General features: G+C 41.0%; 1 protein-coding gene across 1 annotated transcript; it reads left to right on the top strand.

Moving 5' to 3' along the window:
* Window positions 1-283: 283 nt before the first annotated feature.
* On the top strand, window positions 284-17,416 carry kcnk6 (potassium channel, subfamily K, member 6). Its single transcript, XM_083914429.1, has 3 exons — window positions 284-661; window positions 5,924-6,316; window positions 15,931-17,416. Exons 1-3 carry the CDS (start codon window positions 346-348, stop codon window positions 16,179-16,181), a joined length of 960 nt encoding a protein of 319 aa, XP_083770555.1. The 5' UTR covers window positions 284-345; the 3' UTR covers window positions 16,182-17,416.
* The last annotated feature ends 1,560 nt before the right edge of the window (window positions 17,417-18,976 follow it).

Raw genomic sequence — 18,976 nt, forward strand, 5'->3', positions numbered from 1 at the left:
ATTAAACTTTTACTTTGATTTATAATTGAGAAAGAACAGATGCAGCCATTGAAAGAACAAGCAGAACAATCTCCCTGCAGCTTGTGATACCTGAGGCCACGCTCTAGGACACTTTTCCAGGATCCAGGATGCACTTCCAGGACTCTGAGCTGGACACACCCTGCTGTCTCCACTGTGGGAGGAGGATGCGTTGAACAGGAGGGGTTCAAGTTCAATTAGGACAGCCCCCAAAAACAGTTCCCATACAGAGAGCAGAAGAAAGGAGAGCAGCCACAGAGTCCGAGGGAAGCTCCGTCTAACAGCTCCACTCATGTTCGTCTCGAAGTAAAACAAAAAGACGGAGAGATGCATTCTGTAGGCAGGTCGTGGCTGCTGCTTACAGGCTTCATACTGTTTTATATCATCTACCTGCTCTTTGGGGCCCTGGTTTTCTCCAGCATCGAGCGGCCGGTGGAGGACGAGCTCCGACACGACATGGAAGTCCTGAAGCAGGAGTTTCTGAACCAGAGCTGCGTCAACTCCACGTCGCTCGAGCTCTTTCTGGTCAAAGTGCTGACGGCCAACAAGTACGGCGTCTCTGTCCTCAGAAACTCCTCCGTTACCTCCAACTGGGACCTGGCATCCTCCATGTTCTTCGCCAACACTCTGGTCACCACCGTCGGTGAGTTCACACCAAACTACCGAGGGAAGTTTTTAGCGACAACAGTGAACCGGTGGCGTTTTTGCGCATGACGCAAAACTAAGCTCATTAAAAACATGAAGATGTCACAGTTTAATATCACACGTTTAAGTGCCATATGTATGGACAAAACAAAACAAGCGCAAGTCCTATAGAGGGACTTTATTTGTGCATATAAAACAACACAACAGACAATTAGTGGTATTCACTTTTATGGCGTTATTTTGCCACGTGTCGTGGATGTGACAGAGGTGGCAAACTGTGGCCTAAAACATCTAAACAGATACCACAGCCGAGGGAAGAGAGGTTCCTCTCCACATCTAAATGAACAGATCATTTCCTGTGTATTCAAATGTGAAGGACGACTGTTTAGCATAACTTCTGTTTGGAAGCTTTAAAATACACATTTCACAGTAATGTATGTGTAAAGTAGCATAAATATGAAGAATATGTGTTTGAATTCACTTTTCTATGGCTTATTCACACATGAGATGTGATTTCCAGCCTTAACAAGCTCTGAAACGCCTAAGTTTGCACAGAATAGACTGTAACTTCTGTTTGGAAGCTTTAAGTTATTTCTCTTGATCAGAGGAAATGTCTCTGGCCTTTTATTGTGGACGTATTATTGATATTGAGACAATTATAATTTCTCTTCCAGTCACCAGAATACTACATGGTCTGATTCAGTTCTGTTTTCTGAGACACTGGGGTGTGAACTCCCACTGTACATATACAGGCCAGACCTGGATGTGGCAGCGAGTACAGGGTGCAGCTGCATGAGCAGGGCTGTCATACATCAGAGGGTTTTGTGGCCACTCCGCTTATCTACATCAGTGATGTTGATGTGTTCCTGAACTATTCACACCTGCACAGCCACACACATGTATACACCCACGTCTTCTTTAGGTTCAAAGTTCCAAAATGTTGACTGAACCTTTATTAAAAAGTAATTTGACTCATATTCTGTTTAGATTTGAAATAGCAACAGTTAAATGCTGTATTAGTGAAAATAAACATGTTCGCATGGTCCCTTTTTATATAGTATTGTAACTCATTGATATTACTGTCATGCAATATTCTGATGCAATGTGTAGAATGATTGTGAGGGCGCTGCCTAGTGTGTCTGGAGGCGATGTTCTGTAACGCAGTGATGCTGAGCCCAACACAACCTCATCTCATCTTAACTTGTAGAGGTGAAGTTTAAAAGTCCCACAGAGGAATAAGAGCTATGTTCACTGATTGAGTAGCACTGCTCAGTCTGTCTTGGCTGTGGAGGGAGCTTTCTAAAGTATGAGAAAAAACCCAGGGTTATCTCACCTTGGGCTTGGAGACTTTCATTTTAGTTTGCTTTACAAACAGGCGAGTGGAGTGTGAAATATGTGGGTGTGTATCAGGCAGATACAGTGTAATGAAAGATGCTATCATGGGAATGGAGGATCAAGTGTTTCTCCCTGTTTCTCTCAGACCCCTCTAACTTTATGAAATCACCCTTTTAAGGGCGCACTCACACTGTCCATCTGTACCGTGCCCTGTGCTTTAGGGTACTTGTCCCCCCCTCCCTCTCCCCCCGCTGGCCAGCCCAGGCCCGTTTGTACTCACACTGCCTGGGCCTCGGCCAATGCTTCTTGCCTGTCTATACGTCATCACGCCGTAACACGTCACACGCATTGATGACGTCATCACGATAAGTCGCTTTGTTTACAAATCTTTCCATAGATAGAGTTTTTGTGTGTCTTGTCGACTGTTTTTGAATATTTTTCGCTCCTAGGCGCGGTATGGTTGCACTCACACTGGTCAAACGAACTAGTTTCACTAGCTGTGAAACCTGCTTGGGCACGGTATGGAAGGACAGTGTGAGTGCGACCTTAGTTGCATTGTGGTTGACTTCATTAGTACGGGGTATAGAACAACAGGCCGGTCATTATAAACCAACCCACCTTGTGATCTGTTGTCTTTGGTATTAGATGTGATTTCAACTAGAGATGTTCAATATCTTTCCAGCTTAAGATCTGAGGGTCAGTGGCATGGCCATAAGATGAGTTTATTTTTTAGAAAGAAACCAACAGGACTTTAATTAATTTAATTTTCTCTCATGTCATATTAGTGTAAGTTATGTTTCCAAATATTATCTGTACCTAATTGGCAACTTAACTTCTCATATATTCTAACCCTGAGAAAAGTTTGCTGTGCATAAACACTGTCTTAAAACCCTGCTTCACGTTTAACAACAAACAGTCATTTTTAGGAACTGCCCAGTGCAACAACGGCAGTATAGCCACAGAGCAGTTGGTAGTTGAGGGTCACATTCCTTTGCAGAATTTCCCAGCTGGTTATGCAGTTGATGTTATGTCAAAAATTGAGTCTGTGGCTTTATTTGTCATCTTAAAAGTCCCAAGGAACCAATATCCCGTGACTTTAATTTGATGTATTTCCTGTTGAAACAGGATGCAGGGGAAAAGATGTGAGTTGTACAGAGAGGGGCTACCAGTGCAGCATGATTGAAACTGCTGGGCAAGAAGAAGAAATCCCCTTCAAAATAAAAATACAGCAGTGTGTTGTCTACAAAAACAAGCCAGACACAAAGTTAATAAATGTCTTACCAAAGGTGGGTTTTCTTTTTACATAAACACCTACATTCAGTTTCTGGAGGGAAAATACATGGAAAATACAAATGCACCATTGTCTCACAAGACGTCAGAAAAAATCAATTACAGTCGTGATTTACCAGCAGTTGTACCGAGTGAAACATGGCCTTTGTATTCTTCTTCTGCCGTGTACAGTAGTGCCGTGAATTTATAAAAAACACATTAGAGTTGGAAATGCCTCCCACACTGCCTAAAGTGCTGGTATCGGTGAGTATGTGAGTGTATGCACCGATCTGATCCAATGTAATTTAACCGTCACTATGGTTACATAAATTATATCCATGCATCTATGACTAGAAAAAAAGAATATGGAAACTTCAAACCGTGAAGGAAATTACATTTATGTTAAGAGGAAACTGATAAGTGCAGGGCAAACAAGCATATATTCCTTTTTAATATAGATTTATTTGTCTTTGCAGTGTTTGTCTTAAGTGCTACGTTATTTTAATGGTCAGCATTCAGGGAAGAAATTAATTGTAATTTTGATAAATTTGATGCAATTGTATTTTCTGAATAGTGTCAAATCCCAACAGAAGTTATTTAAGGATCCCTTTCCTATAGAACATCTCTATACTTTGTCCCTTTAGTAAACAAACCAAACTTATGTTATTTGTCTTCTTTACCCCCCACTTGGTACCAAAATTCTGCAGCATCACCGTAGCAACATCACACAGAGAAGCTCCTCGAGGCTTTTATTGCACCTCTCTGTACTATTTAAGCAAACTACTATGAAGACGAAAATGGTCACATTCCCAGGCACATGCAAACTCATGTATGAAGCAGAACAGAAATGACCTTTGTGTCTTTTTTGTGATGCATGACTTTCTTTCACAATAGTGCGTGTGTTTCCTTACGTGTCACTTCCTTAATTGTTAGTTAAAACACGTTATATGTTTAGTTTAGTTGCCAACGAGAGAAAGAACACAAGTAGTCAGATGATATGGTTTAACCTTTAATCTAGAGGTAAAACCAGAAGTGAACACACACAATGTCATTTAAATGTCATGTTATAATCCCTATTGTGCTCAACAACAATAGATATGTGTTAAAGTGGAACCATAAAGTTCTGTTAAATCGGATTGTGGAAGTTTACTATGAAAGAAATAGGAAGTCAGTTCTTTACTTCTACAACCTCCTGATCATCTCACAGGTGAGACTCACGATGACCAAACAGAGACGGGGACGTTAGTTTTGTGTCTCAGTCAATGCAAGAGTCAATGCATTTCCTCCCTTTTAATAAAACATTTTAAAAGCAACTTATATTATTCAATATTTTAAAGCCTGCATTAACTGAGATGTGCTCAAAAACATCACTGGTGGTCAAACATATTTGAGATGCCTGCATCCACAGAAAATCCCACTTCAACAAGTGTCCATAAAAAAAATCTACGGAACTCAGCAATGTTTACTTGGTGTGTCTAATCTGAAAGATTTCATGTCTCTAAATTAGCCTCCAGATAGAAACCTCCACTAAACCACATCTCGTTAATTTTTTAAGAACCTAATTAGTATAAAGTTAGAACCAAGCTAACAAACAATGTTCACATTGTCTTGACTGTTTACGGGCTATTAGTTAGTGAGAATTAAAAGTGAAACTAACTTGCAAATGATACCATGTCTGTCACCACAAACCAGACTTCCTTGGAAATTAGCGAAATAATAAACTGTTAAATCCAATCAAACCATAGGTGATGAGAGCCAACTGAGTGAGGGCACAGAGCATCCTTGTGTGGCATTCCTCTGCATTTCTGAGTGGCTAAACTTCACAGTCATTCAGTCATCCACTTTAGCTGAACTTGTGCTTCTTTTGGCAGAGGACTCACACTAAATTCTGTGTTAGTGAGTGCTAAACCCCTGAAGGTACCACTTTAAAATCTATTATTTTTTTAAATGGAGGACATCACTATCCGAGTCTTTCTGCGATCAAAGTGACCTCGTGAATTTGGATGCCGGGCCAGATATCTATAAATATCTGCGTCAACCCCACAAAAAAGAGACTGTGCTATCCGACCAGACACTAGTCTCTAGGCCATGTCACATCCAAGTTACCATGTTTGTGTTTGTCTCAGCTCCCTGGATGCATAATAAACTGCAGGCTTACTTTACTGTCAAAACGGGACTTGTAGTGATCGCATGATTTCCTTCTCTTCTCGGGCACGGGTTACTGTCGGCCGGCACGGCACCATTTAAACACATCCACGCAAAACACCAAATCTAGCCAGGACTTCATTAAACTGAGGCCGAAAAATGAAGCCAACACTGAAGTGCCAAAATTTGCAGTTCTTCAAATGGTCACTTGAGGCTGACTCCAAAAGCAAGTCAGTCCCCATAGACCCCAGTGTGAAATATAACCAACTTTACAGCAGAAATAAACATGTTTACAGCCTGGTTTTGTTCACTATTTCTGATGAGTAGTCAATGCAGTCAAAGCACAAATGTATGACAGAGTGAGTTTACCCAGAATGGCTTGATAATAATTCTAAATGTATGGACAAATGCAGGAAATAGTGTTAATAGTGCCTGCTGCCCAATGCCTCACCACTTTAACAGTCCTCCTGTTTGTCTTGTCTCCTGTGCCTCCCCTCTTCCTTATCTCCAGGTTATGGTCATACCACTCCTCTGTCTGATACCGGAAAAGCTTTCTCCATCCTCTACGCTCTGATAGGAGTCCCCTTCACCATGCTGGTGCTCACCGCCTGCGTCCAGAGGATCATGTACCCTCTGGTCTTCGCCCCCGTCAGCCTCCTGCAGCGCTCGGGTATGGAGCCTCGGCCGGCCACCGTCGTCCACTTTGTGTTGCTGCTGGTTGTGGTGGTGCTGTGCTTCTTCATGGCGCCGGCGGCCGTGTTCAGCACGTTGGAGCTGTCCTGGTCATTCTTGGATGGGATCTACTTCTGTTTCATCTCGCTGTGCACCATCGGACTGGGAGATTTCGTGCCGGCGACACAGCCTGGGCAGAAGTACAGGTCGCTGTACCAGGTCTCTGTCATGGGTGAGTGCAGTTTTTTGTCATTGGTCAGAAGTAAATCTGTCCAGTCGCCCAACTCTACGGCCGCCAAACTATACTTATTATGACAAAGTCCAGAAACATCAGACTGAAGCCCAGAACCTCCACACTATTTTGTCACGTTTGTCCTTTTAAAGTTTATTTAAGCACTAATTCTTTTAAAATGAATTCCATTGAAACTCACAGGCTCTTATCAGCACATCAGTATTCTCATACTCGCTGAATCTGTTTAATTGTGTCTAGAGTCTTTTTTATGTATTTTAAAGCACAAACTGCAGCCATTTTTTCTGATCCTACAAGGGTCATTTATTTAAGGCAAACACTTGTTTTCTGCTTCAGTTTCACAACTTATTTTGCCTTTTTTTTTTTTGGTCACAGTTGCTTCTGATGTTTAACTTGTTCAGTCAAGTGTACACTAACACACTTCCTCCTTTTAAAGGCTTGGCCATCTGCAATATATGTTTGATAAGAAGGTGTTGTTTCATCATGAACAAGGACATAATGACGTACATATCGGCACCTGTTGTTGTGTGCATACCTATGTTAAGTTAATGCAGTTGAACTAGTGCTCATCATAGACTGCATAAAATATGGACAAAGGCTTTCTGAGGAGCCAATGTGAAGCTCAGTTCCAAATCGCATTATTTGTCATTTTTATTTGTGTAGCACCTTTCAAAACGGAGTTAGAAAGGGCAGGCAAAGTAAAAGCACAACCAAATTACATTACAACAAAATAAAAACAATAGATAATAATAATAAAAAGAATAATATAATAATAACAACAACGCAGGGCATCTGTGGGCGGCTCTAGCTGTAGCCACCTTGGCAGTTCCTAGCGCTGCCTAACTCCCGGCTAACCCAAAAATGGGCAAAGAGGTGGAGTGTGGATGGAGCTGAGGCAGTTAAATGAAGCCTACGGTCTGTGCTTGCCACCTGTGACGGCAGCCTTCTGTCACTCAAAGCTGCGCACCTTTAATTATGCAAAACTTTAAGCTATAAAAATTTCAACGTGTGAGTTAAATAAATAAAAAATCCCCCCATACACTTGTCATGAATAGTGAAAGTAGTTATAGACACCAATGTGATTTGATTTGTACCACGCTGCAAACAAGTTTATTTCTGCTCTAAAGTTTGGCATTTTAACATGGGGCTCCATGGCGATTGACTGCCTTTTGGAGCCAGCCTCAAGTGGACGTTTGAGGAATTTTGCACTTTTACTTTTCAGCCACTTGTTACTCACGTATGAAATTCACAGTAGACATGTTGACAAATACCAGACTCACTCTCACTACCTTCCCATTTATGATACAGTACACACTTGGATGTTAAAAATTAAAATACATGTACGTGTGTGCCTGTAAACAAACCTTTGAGGTCTGATGATTTCGTAATAGCTGCTTGTGTTAAATCGTAAAGTGCCCTGTGTCAGTCCTGCTCTCCTCCTATTTGGTTTGTCATCTCGGTCACCTAGCCCGATGCTCAATTCAATTCAATTCAATTTTATTTATAGTGTCGAATCATAACAAAAGTTATCTCAGGACACTTTACAGAGTAGGTAAAGACCACACTCAATGACTTATTTATGATTTACATAGACCCAACAATTCCTCTGTAGAGTACGGTGGCAACGAAAACCTTCCCTATGACAGACAGGAACGTCAGACAGACCCAGCTCGCAGACCGATGCTGCATAATAGTGACAATACTGAGGAACAATCAGCTGCGGACAACAGCATAAAGCAGTTGTCCGCGGGTGGCAGTGAGTCCTCTATTGATCCCAGTAATTTTGTCCACATGTCGACGCGCTTTGCGTGACAGTTTTTCTGCTGTTTTATGAGGAAGGAAATGTATTTAACTCATCTGTTAGGCCTGAGTCCTGGTGAGTAACACCGAAAGTAAACATCACCTTTACTTGTTTACAAGGATACGCCACAGGGCAACTTTAAGTAGTAGTAGTAGTAGATTTAAATCTTATCAGTTAAGCAAACATCCAGAAGTTAACCTGATTTTTAATCAGACCAAACCTGTAACTAAACTAAAGACTTGTTACCTTAATTAGCACACAGATGAGCAATAAATCTGTACCTTTTTTTATGATGCAATAAGCGAAATTACCTAATTAAAAAACAGCTAAATATTACAACTGGTTTGCACTTGGCTGAGGTGAACATTTTGGCAGCATCCACTTCATCTCATCTTCAACTGCTTGTCCGGGGTCGGGTCACGGGGGCAGCAGCTTTAGCAGGGGACCCCACACTTCCCTTTCCCGGGCCACATTAACCAGCACTAACTGGGGGATCCTGAGGCGTTCCCGGGCCAGTGTGGAGATATAATCTCTCCACCTGGTCCTGGGTCTTCCCCGAGGCCTCCTCCCAGCTGGGCGTGCCTGGAACACCTCCCAAGGGAGGCGCCCAGGGTTCATCCTTACTAGATGATCCCGAACCACCTCAACTGACTCCTTTCAACTCAAAGAAGCAGCGGCTCTACTCCGAGTTCCTCACGAATGGCTGAACTTCTCACCCTATCTCTAAGGGAGACTCCAGCCACCCTCCTGAGGAAACACATTTCAGCTGCTTGTACCCGCGACCTCGTTCTTTCGGTCATGACAGCATCCACTTCATCCTGTGGAAATTATAACTTATTCAGATAGTTTATTAAAATAAAGTCATAATCTTTATTATTATTATTATTATTAGCCTATCATTATGACCACGTCATGTTTCTGCACTCTCAAACATCCAAACAGGATAAGCCAGTTTCCGCAGACACAAGGTCATCAGGATGTTTGATTTCTACCCTGTTATTGTTATTTCACTTGAATGATGGCTAAGAATATAAAAGCCACTTGTTGGTATGTTAAAATGAAAACTAACAGGGTTCACATAAGTCTGGTGTGGTCTTGCGCAGTAAGGGTCACACAGAGCTGCTACATGCCTGCAGAGCAATAATGCGAGCATGTACCTGCAGAGGCGCAGAGGTTTTGAGGATGTTTCCTGTAATGCAAGAAGAGCAACCAAGATTGTGTTGTGATGATGTGTAACATGTTTTTCACAAAGGACACCGGAGGAGGAACTGTTTTAAAAGTATGTCTTGAGAGAATATAACCAAAGTATTGGGAAGGATCATTGCTTGTCGTCCTGCTGTGAGGGGAGAAGCTGACCTTGGCACTGGAGCATGTGGTCTTCATTCTCCCCTCTGATGTGAGAAGTAACACCTCTCAGCACTTCTCTTTTCTCTGTAGCAAGTCAGAGGATGAGAAGTGGGTTCCTCAGAAATTAAACAGCTCTCAGAGTTATCTGTTAGTTGTCTGGAAATAGAAGTAAAGTCTCCTGTGTCGCTCCTAAGTTTGTGCTTTGCAGAGATTGCATGGAACAGAAGTGAAATTATCTCAGAAGCATTCGTGGCTTTTGACAAAAGTTAGTTTTTTTTAATAAGATTTTAATACCCGGAGAGAGTCAGTGCAGCTGCACTCTGACTGAAATGTGTGGCGTGTCTCTATGGGTGGCTCTGCCAGTCTGTTAGTTGATCAGTCCACCACTTTGAGCCAGACGGAAATATATAAAATAACAACTACTGTAGGGCTGCAACTAACCATTATTTTCATTATGGATTAATCTGCGTCTATAAAATGTCAAAACCTAGTGTAAAAAAATCCAAAATGACACGCTGTCTGTGTTTACATTTTGTTCTACCAGCAGTCAAAAAACTCAGAGATTCAGTTTGAAATGATTAGGACAAATTAAAAAAAGGCAGCAAATGTCAACCTTGAACAAGAGAATATGATGATTAGTTTTTAATGGATTGACTAATTGACTTATCAGCTTCAAAGTAACTAGATGGATTGCCATGAAATTGTGTACATTTGCATTTGCTCTAAAACGACGGAAACCATGTTTGGTAAAAATGTATTTGACGCGTATTTAGATTTTCTTTTTCTTTTTACTTTGGCCCGTGTCTCCTCTGCGCACATGGAGGCAGAGGGATGTATGACTTAAATTACAGCCAGTCACCGGGGGCCAATCAAGATGTTTTTGGCTTCACTTTGAAGGAGCTGTCAGGCCATCTCTCTTTATAAACAGTTTCTGGGTACAACGCGTGCAGTAAAATCTGATCTGCACTTGCCAAAAGGCTCAACAGCTGATGCCCGATCATAGAAAATGGTGGTAGTTTCTGCCTTTATCTGAGGCCTTGGGCTGTAATATATTTTAAATTAAATATGGTGTATATCGACTAAGGGTTGACCAATTCATATTTTTTTTTCAGTGCCGATACTTATACCGATTATTAGCAGTTAATGAGAGCGACAACCACTGTTTGGAACTGATATGCAATTACAGTTGATATGAATGTCATGCATTCAGAATCTTACTTATGTTAATGTTATTATGACAAACTAAATATACTCAATGTTACAACAATAAAAGTGAATTATATATTGCCCTACTGGATTATAATTAGTGATGCATTAATGTGCTCATTTTAATTCCTTTTATACTGAATCTGCCAGCTAACTTCTAACTAAGTCATCGGAGTCAAATACATTTCAACTGTTAAAGGTAGTATGTTTGCCTCCAGAATCAGGTGGGGTAACGTTCTAAGAATATGTATTAAGTACTAGTCAAGAGCCTCAAATGTTCTGGACAGTACTGGAGTAAATATACTTGGTTATTCCCCCACTTGGAATAACGGAGACCTCAGATACAGTTCTGTTATTATGTCTAAAGTCTATTTCCCTCATCTCTATAACATTACAAGAAACAGCTTTGGACATTTCAGCAGTGCTGCTATTAACAGGTCACTCAGTCTGTCATGGGATGAGACTGAGATTATGACCAGCTCTTATGCGTATATACGTATATGTGCAAGGAATGACATCAGTCTTTTGGGTTTTTTTCTAGTCATCTGACTAAATAATGAACCAGCAAATAAATTAATGGACGTTGGCTAATGGATTCGAATTAGCTGTAAGAGACTTGACGTAAATATCAGCTCACGTTACATAACATGTGAAAACACCATCTCCTGTAAAGGACTGTAATGTTTTAAATTTTGGAAATACCTGCTGCCTTACTTTAAAAACTCAGCACCGCTGAATCAACCGGAGACGCTCCTCTCCCTCCTTGCTGCAGCTGCCATGTCTCTGCATGTCAGTGTCGGTCTATCATGTCGGTGATGGGTTGACATCTAGCCAATCAGATAGTGCTGTGGGAAGCAGCAGAGCCAAAGTAGAAAACGTTTGAAATAATTGTTTTTTACTGGTGATCCGTAAGATAAAACGCAGATACAGATAACCGTCCAAATGCCGAATATCGGCCTGGATAATCGCCCAGGCCGATAATATGTCGACCCCTAATATTGAACACCTTCCATTGTAATTTACCCCAAAAGTTCTGTCAGGCAGAGCACCTGAGCGTACGTTGCACGTGTCATACCCCATAGCACATACCACCTAAGCCTTTATTTAACCACTTCACTTAACTTTAGCATATAAACATTATCATTATGAACATTTTAGCCCTGTGTCCAAGTACTGCCTCACAGAGCTGCTATTGTGGCTGTAGACATTTGATCGTGTTAGTGAAACAGTTCCATGATATTTTTAAATGTATTTCCCACATGAAAAGCTGGTTTTGTCATAATGTTGGCAACAACATCTTGTGAGTCATCGTTCAACTCTTTTACCCAGTGATTCATGATGTTAATTTACTTAATTTTTATCCCAAATGCAGAGCTACATCTAGACATGCAAAGTGTCTGCCTGCTATTTTAAACTATTGGCAGCCAGTGTCAGCTTTAAAATGCCATATTTTTGGGTAACTATGGAACGGATATTTGTATTTTTAGGATCAAGCTGTGGTATAAACATGTTGTGGTATTATGTTAAAGAACATTGTACCTGTATTTTGACAGTTTTGGTACTTAGTGCTTAATAGGATTGACTGGAAAATATAATTTCTTAGTGTGGAAACTATTTGGGTGCATTCCCAATATGATTCAGATGTTAAATGTAACTGCACTGTTTTGTAAAACCTTACACTGTATCCCAGTGGTTCTTGTTTTAGATTGAGACTTCACTGTCACATGATGGAGGTTATTTCCATAGCCGTGCTCTTGTTATTCAGCCTCTGTGTTTTCTCTGTAATTGAATCGGGTCGGAATGACCTTTTTGTCCAAAAGCAGCCATGCTGTTGTTTTGTTCCTCTGTGGTCTCAGTCAGAGAGCTCTACAGTGAATATCTGACAAACACTCAGAACAGCCCATTGAGATAAATGCGCTCTGATATATTCAGGACTTGAATAAAAATGAGTGAATTTGCTTTCAGTTTGGCTCATTCCTCTGCAGTGATTTGACTAACGAGCAAGAAAATTCCACCCTAAAATATTTCTTTCTTTTTTTCTATAGAAAGACGGCTTCTAGTGAACATTTGGTTTCTGTGGCTATTTAGGAATTTGTTTCACTAAGTATCTTTCTGTTGATAAAGTCATAGGCAGTTTTTGGGGTGGCCCAGAATCACTTTATTTACCAAATGCATAGTGTACACAGGAATTAAACTTGGCGATACAGTGCAGTAAAACATGGCATTTAAAAGGCAAAAGAAGGAGGGAACTGGGATGGGTGGTTAAGGGGAGTAATGGCTTTAGGGAAAAAAAGCTGTTCAGGTGTCTTGTGGTCCTGGTGCTGATGGAGCCGAACCTGTGGCCTGATTGGAGCATTCTGAAGAGGCAGTGAGTCGAGTCTAATGGGTCAGCCACTAATCTACTCGCCCGCTTTCTCGCTCTGGTAGAACACTCACAGGCACCTGTTCCTGGCTTGTGAGCAGCTTGGCTGTTTGCACGATGTGTTCCAGTGTGTGTTTGGTGTGGGCAGAGAATACAGAGTACCACACTGTGATGGAGGAGGGGAGGATACTCTCGGTGATTGATCTGTAGAACCGGGTGTAAACTTTGGGGGGATAGGTTGTTGTTTTTTGTTTGGGTTATTGTTTATTTTTTTGCCTTTTCTTGAAAACGTCCTACCCCAGCTTTAAATAAGGAGTGTTTCATATTTGATTTAATAGTCAGAGGGACTCACGTTGACTCCCTGTTAGTTGCTGTATTTTGCTCTGTATCCTGGTCCCAGCTTATCCCTGACTTCACTTTGGAAGGAGGCCCAGCAGTTCAGCAGCCGTGTCATTTCCTTATCCTTCAGGCTGTTTTATATAATGATGATGTAGGTCGAGTCAGATTATCCAACGCGGTCTCTACAGGTTTCTGAGGAGGATTAGTGACTGACTGTAAGATTTTTGCCTGATGTAACGTCTCCTGAAACTGGTGTTGTTTCCCCATCTGAAGTGCTCAAACTGACCTTATGTGACTGTGTTCATGCAAATACACACTCCCTGTAGTGGCTAATGAACGTGAGGGCCAACTTCTAAGTGTTTTAATATTATTTAAGTCAGTATTGTTGCACAGTACAATTTACTTAGTACCAGTCATCATTTTGTTAGAGGAGACAGTGGTGCTTTCAAAACGTATTTATCAATGGAACTCTTTATTTCATATCATTGGCACAATGACATTGGCATCATATAAAACAAGTTATGTTTCTGAAGTGATGCAATGCAAAGGTGTTGAAACTCCCTCAACATATTAACCGTGTAACATTCAAAACTGCTGTTTCAAGGCCTTTCCACGATAGCTCAGCAAATATTTAGAAATGCCAGTTTGAAGTTTGGACAGTCAAAGTCCTTTAACTCACCGTGTTCTGTTTTTCACCATGAGGAGTGCTTCACAGGGGGACAAGTAACAAAAGAGCAGTAGAACAATCAATCCAAAGCTGGCGGGTTCAAACTAAACACAGAAATCCATTAAAGGTGATAATAAGCAGGTGGTTGTTTGTTAAATCTAATCCCTGGTTGGGTAGGGTGCATCAAATATATATTTTTAAAGTCCTGAATGTGGTTTCCTGACACATGTAGACAGAAAACCATTAAGGAGCAAAGCTTATGAGACATTTCCCCTGCACCACTTACTGTAAACTTCCCACAGTAAGTTGTGGAGTTGAGGCCTCTGTAATCCTACACTGTTTTTCTTGAAGAGTTGACCTACTCATGTAGTGAGACTATTGTCCAGGACCTGAACTCTGTGGTTATGTGGGCCAGTTCAGCGTGTACATGTGACAGAAGAAAACCACACGGGGTTCTTTTAAGGTGAACCCAAGAATCAGAGCAGGAATAACAAATGTGGAGCAGATTTAATTTTCACCTTTGCCACCTACCTGAGGGCACTTTTGTCCTCCTTTTTTATGAGACACATTTACTAAAAAAAGTTTTTTCTTTGCCCAGAGTATTATTTAATTCCTCAGCACTGTCCACATTTTCAGAGTTTATGCAGTCATCAATGGAGCAGACTGTTAAAAACAAGACTTAGAGCTTGATCTGATAACATGGTAGTTTCCTCTGTCTATCTTTTTACTATTATCGTCACAGTAAATCAACCGTAAAGAACAGTATTTCACATTTGATTATCTTATTTTCTTTTCTGTTTTATAATTCTGGTTTAGTCATAAAAAAAAAGGCAACTAACAGTAAGCTGATGAGCTGAAGCTGATAGCTTCTCCGGACTCCTCTGGTGAAACCTTCACATCACAGCTGGGTGTGGTCACAGGGTGCTCTGTGGCTGCGCTCTAAAACCTGACCTGTCCTACTCCATTTCTACATGGTACAGGAAACGGCACATGGCGTTTATGCTGACTTGAAGTGACTGCTCTGTGCAGCACGTAAAGAAAACACCCCATGCACCAGCAGCATAGAAACCAATTTAGACGAAATAAACACATTTATCACATGGCTTTTTGTGGATGAATCCAAGTGGTAAAGGTCTCGAACACTTAAAAGGTTAAAATGGTTGCTATTAAGCCCTCTTCCTGACAAGCTAGCAGGTCATGTTTGGGTCCGATGGATTCTCGCTCCAGCCTCTTAACAACAGCTGTTAACAACTAAAATCACTGGTGGTCCCGTGGGCCTACACATTTATGGTTTAGAAGTAGGAGAAAGTAGAGTAGAAGAAATGGAGTAGAAAAGGTTTACAGGTCTTTTCAAATGTTCTGGTTGAGGTTCAGCTGTCTGAGGTGTGTCATGTCATCCAACAGCCACATTTATGGTATGATGATGCAGTCTTCAGTCTTAAAGCGACTCTTACCTTTCTGGCATGTTGCTCAGCACTCACAAAAATTTGACCATGAACAACTCCACGTCCCTCCAAAGTCCCACCCTGCCCTTGTCCCTGCCTGACCTCTGACGCTCCCTCCTCCCCTGACGCGTTCGTGAGAAAGTGAGCAGCGCAAGTGAAGCGGCTTGTTTGTTACCGGTGACGTTAGCGCTGACGCCAAGCATTTTAGGATTACGTGTAAAAATTAGTAAGTAAGTGTAAAAATGCCAGAAAGGTTAGAATGGCTTTAAGTCTTATTGCATCTCCATTCTTTCCAAACCTTCTGAAACCTCCAATATTTCAGAAATAGACTGGTTAGACATACTTTTTATGGCAAAGAAAAAGATTACCATATTGTTCTGTTAATTAAATGACCTCCTGTGACCCCTGCCTCTCTGTCCATCCCCCCAGTCTACCTGTTCGTGGGTCTGATGATGATGTTCCTCCTGCTGCGCACTTTCCACAAGATGGCCGACCTGCACGGCCTGACCACCTTCCTGCAGCTGCCGCGCTGCGAGGAGTCCGACCTGGAAGAAGACAGGGAGCCCATTGTGGAGGACAAACACGAAGAGCAGACGTCCCCTTACCCGACAGAAAAAGAAGCCAGCAAGCCCCTAGAGCCGGGATCACAGCCCTCGTACAACACCATCAACACAGGATGAGCTGTGGGGGGGCAGAGAGAAGAAAGAAGAAGCTCTACCTCTGGTGCTCAGACTGCTGGGCTGAATCTGAATTCTTGTCTTAATTTTTTTAAATTTTGTCTCCTTGTTAAAAACATCCAAAGGAGAGAACATAATAATAATAATCATAATGAGGAATTGAGATGAGTTTTAAGATTCGGCTTTTGTGAGAGGACCGCCAAACAGTTTGAGAGTGGTTACACGCCGCTTTTCGCACAAGACTTTCCTAACTTGACTACGGCAACCCGTCTAGGCTAAAAGATGTGAACACAGATGTTCCTTTTCCTCCTCAACACTGGTGTAGCTGTTGGCTGCTGCGTCTACGGCCTCAGGATAGCACATGAAGGGCTCCGAGGAAGAACTATTTTCAGATTCACTTTTGTCACGTTGCTTTATGTGTTGGGTTTGATCAACAAATGTGGTTCATGACTTTTTTAAACTAAATCTTGGTGCCGAATACACTGTGGATTCACTTGCCATTTCAAATGTACATCATTTTACACCTTTAACTGCATTAGCTTTTATTTGGGTGCTTTGTTCAGCTCCTTCTCTTTATATTTCACATGTATTTTTATTTTTACACATATTTCATGGACGTCACGGCCAAAACACCTCCAGACTATCGATCACACCGTCCAGTCGTAGACATAATTGGCGTTTCCTCACTTTTCTGACACTTGATGATCACAGCTGCAGAGAAATGACAAGTGAATCTGCCAAAGCTCAAATAAAAGGTCAAAAGTGTACCCACGCTGATTATTTAAAACACTGGGGATGTTAACTGGAATGTGTTTAATCAGATTTGAATGCCTTCCCTGTGTCCTGGGTCAGCCTTGAAAAGTCAGAAACGACAGAAGAGCTCTGTTCAGCTCAAGACATGGACTGTCCTCCTTTATGGTGCTGCCCCCAGGTGTCCACACGTACGTAGCGCAGCATGTTACTACACCTCCAGAGCAGTAATAAATAGGGTCAAAGGGTCGGAATAGAGGGATTGAGGAAAAGAAAACGATGAAAAGGACAGAAAATAAAGGGTTTCATTGTGGTGACTGAGGAAGTGATTAATTTCAGTTGAAAACCAAATGTTACTCATCAAACACAACATGTTGTGTGTTAGATCATGAACACTTGAAATGCACTTTAATGTTCAGCTGTTTCTTTTACCATCAAAGTTGTTGTTGAATGAGTAGGCTAATTATATCCTGATACTGTAAAATAAGTTCTCTGTTCATTTTGGTGTTTATGTTGTTTGTAGTTTAGTAATATTAGTTTAACATGTATTCACATTGTGTAATCATAAATTAAACAGAACTTTTCCCTGTATCTTTGTTGTCGTGTTTGTCCCAATAACCATGTTACCCTTGTCCTCAGTGAGATGGTTTCTGACACAAATTCATCCGCAAATTGAACGCGGCCCTGCTTGAGCATTGTGACGGACTTACCAGTGTGAGTTTATATATGAGTATATTTCCAAATCCTTCAAGAAACAGTGTGTTATGAGGTGGATATCCACCTCAAATGTGTCATGCGTCAGAGCATTAAAGTGTGCCTTTCACAGTGACACAAAAAGATGACTCAGTGATTGGTTTCTGATTTAAATAGTGTTGTGACAAAGCCAAGCTGCCTCCAGTAATCTGTTGAGTGCATTAAAGGTGCAGTCAGTATATTAGGCATCTGGCTGGAATGAGACTAGATTGTCCGGCTATTGCATTCAGATTTATGTAATCGATAACTCATCCTCACATCAATATATATGTGTATGTTTCTGAAGCAGGTGTGGGCTGGTTCACACTGGTATCTGTATCTGGTATTATTAAAGCTGTGTCAGTCTACATTCAGTCATGATGCTTTTCAACTCAAAATTAAAACCATGTCAAACAATGAAAATACATTTAATTTTCAAATTTTATTTAAAAAAAAATCAGTATAGTGAAACAGACATGTGCCAAACATAACCATTGAAATATTTATAGAGAAAATAAAAGTAAATAAAATAACTGCCATGAAGTTACATTAATATACCATTAGAGAATTGTCAAATATGGTATAACATTAAATTACTCATCTTGTTAACAAAATGACATTTATAAATAGTTTGAGACTGCAGCCTCACTATTCACAAAGGACCGTTGCATAGAAAGCAACTTTGATCCATAAACAGGATAAAAGTACAAAAACCTGACATACAGGCATCATGTGCTTCCTCAAACAATTTATCTCAACGTTTCAGCGGTGTTGGTTTAAATGCTGGAGCAGCAAATATGCTTGTTAGGGTACAGTAAAAACACCTTTCCTTACATGTTTTTCTTTTAGATAATATTAACACAACATGAAATAGGACGACACTTTATGGGTTCAAAGGGGATCATTTCGTCTTTCCTGTAATGTTACAATGTTTAAGACAAAGCACATGTTCACATGACTTAGAAATCTTATATCATATTAACAAAAGTGCAAGAATTCAGATGTGAACCAGATAAAACATGTAAACCCCACTGAAACGAGCAGAAGCTCACCTACTGATGAGTGAACAACTGTTAACACGGTGGAAGTCAGCACCATCTGGACTCCATCAGCCAAATGTGGCTAACAACATTATGCTAAACAGCCACCAGGACGGATCGATTGGATTTCTGTCTTACGATCTGTACAACAGAAATTGTTGAGGCGGTGACTTCATGTGACACCATGGGCTCTGTAGTCAAATTAAAGCCCACGTGGATGTGTTGTATACAATCACAGTACTGTAAAGGCTCTTTGAATAACAGCATCTATTAAAA

This window comes from Echiichthys vipera (assembly GCF_963691815.1).
Source record: "Echiichthys vipera genome assembly, chromosome: 5".
In the NCBI taxonomy this organism is placed as follows: Eukaryota; Metazoa; Chordata; class Actinopteri; order Perciformes; family Trachinidae; genus Echiichthys; species Echiichthys vipera.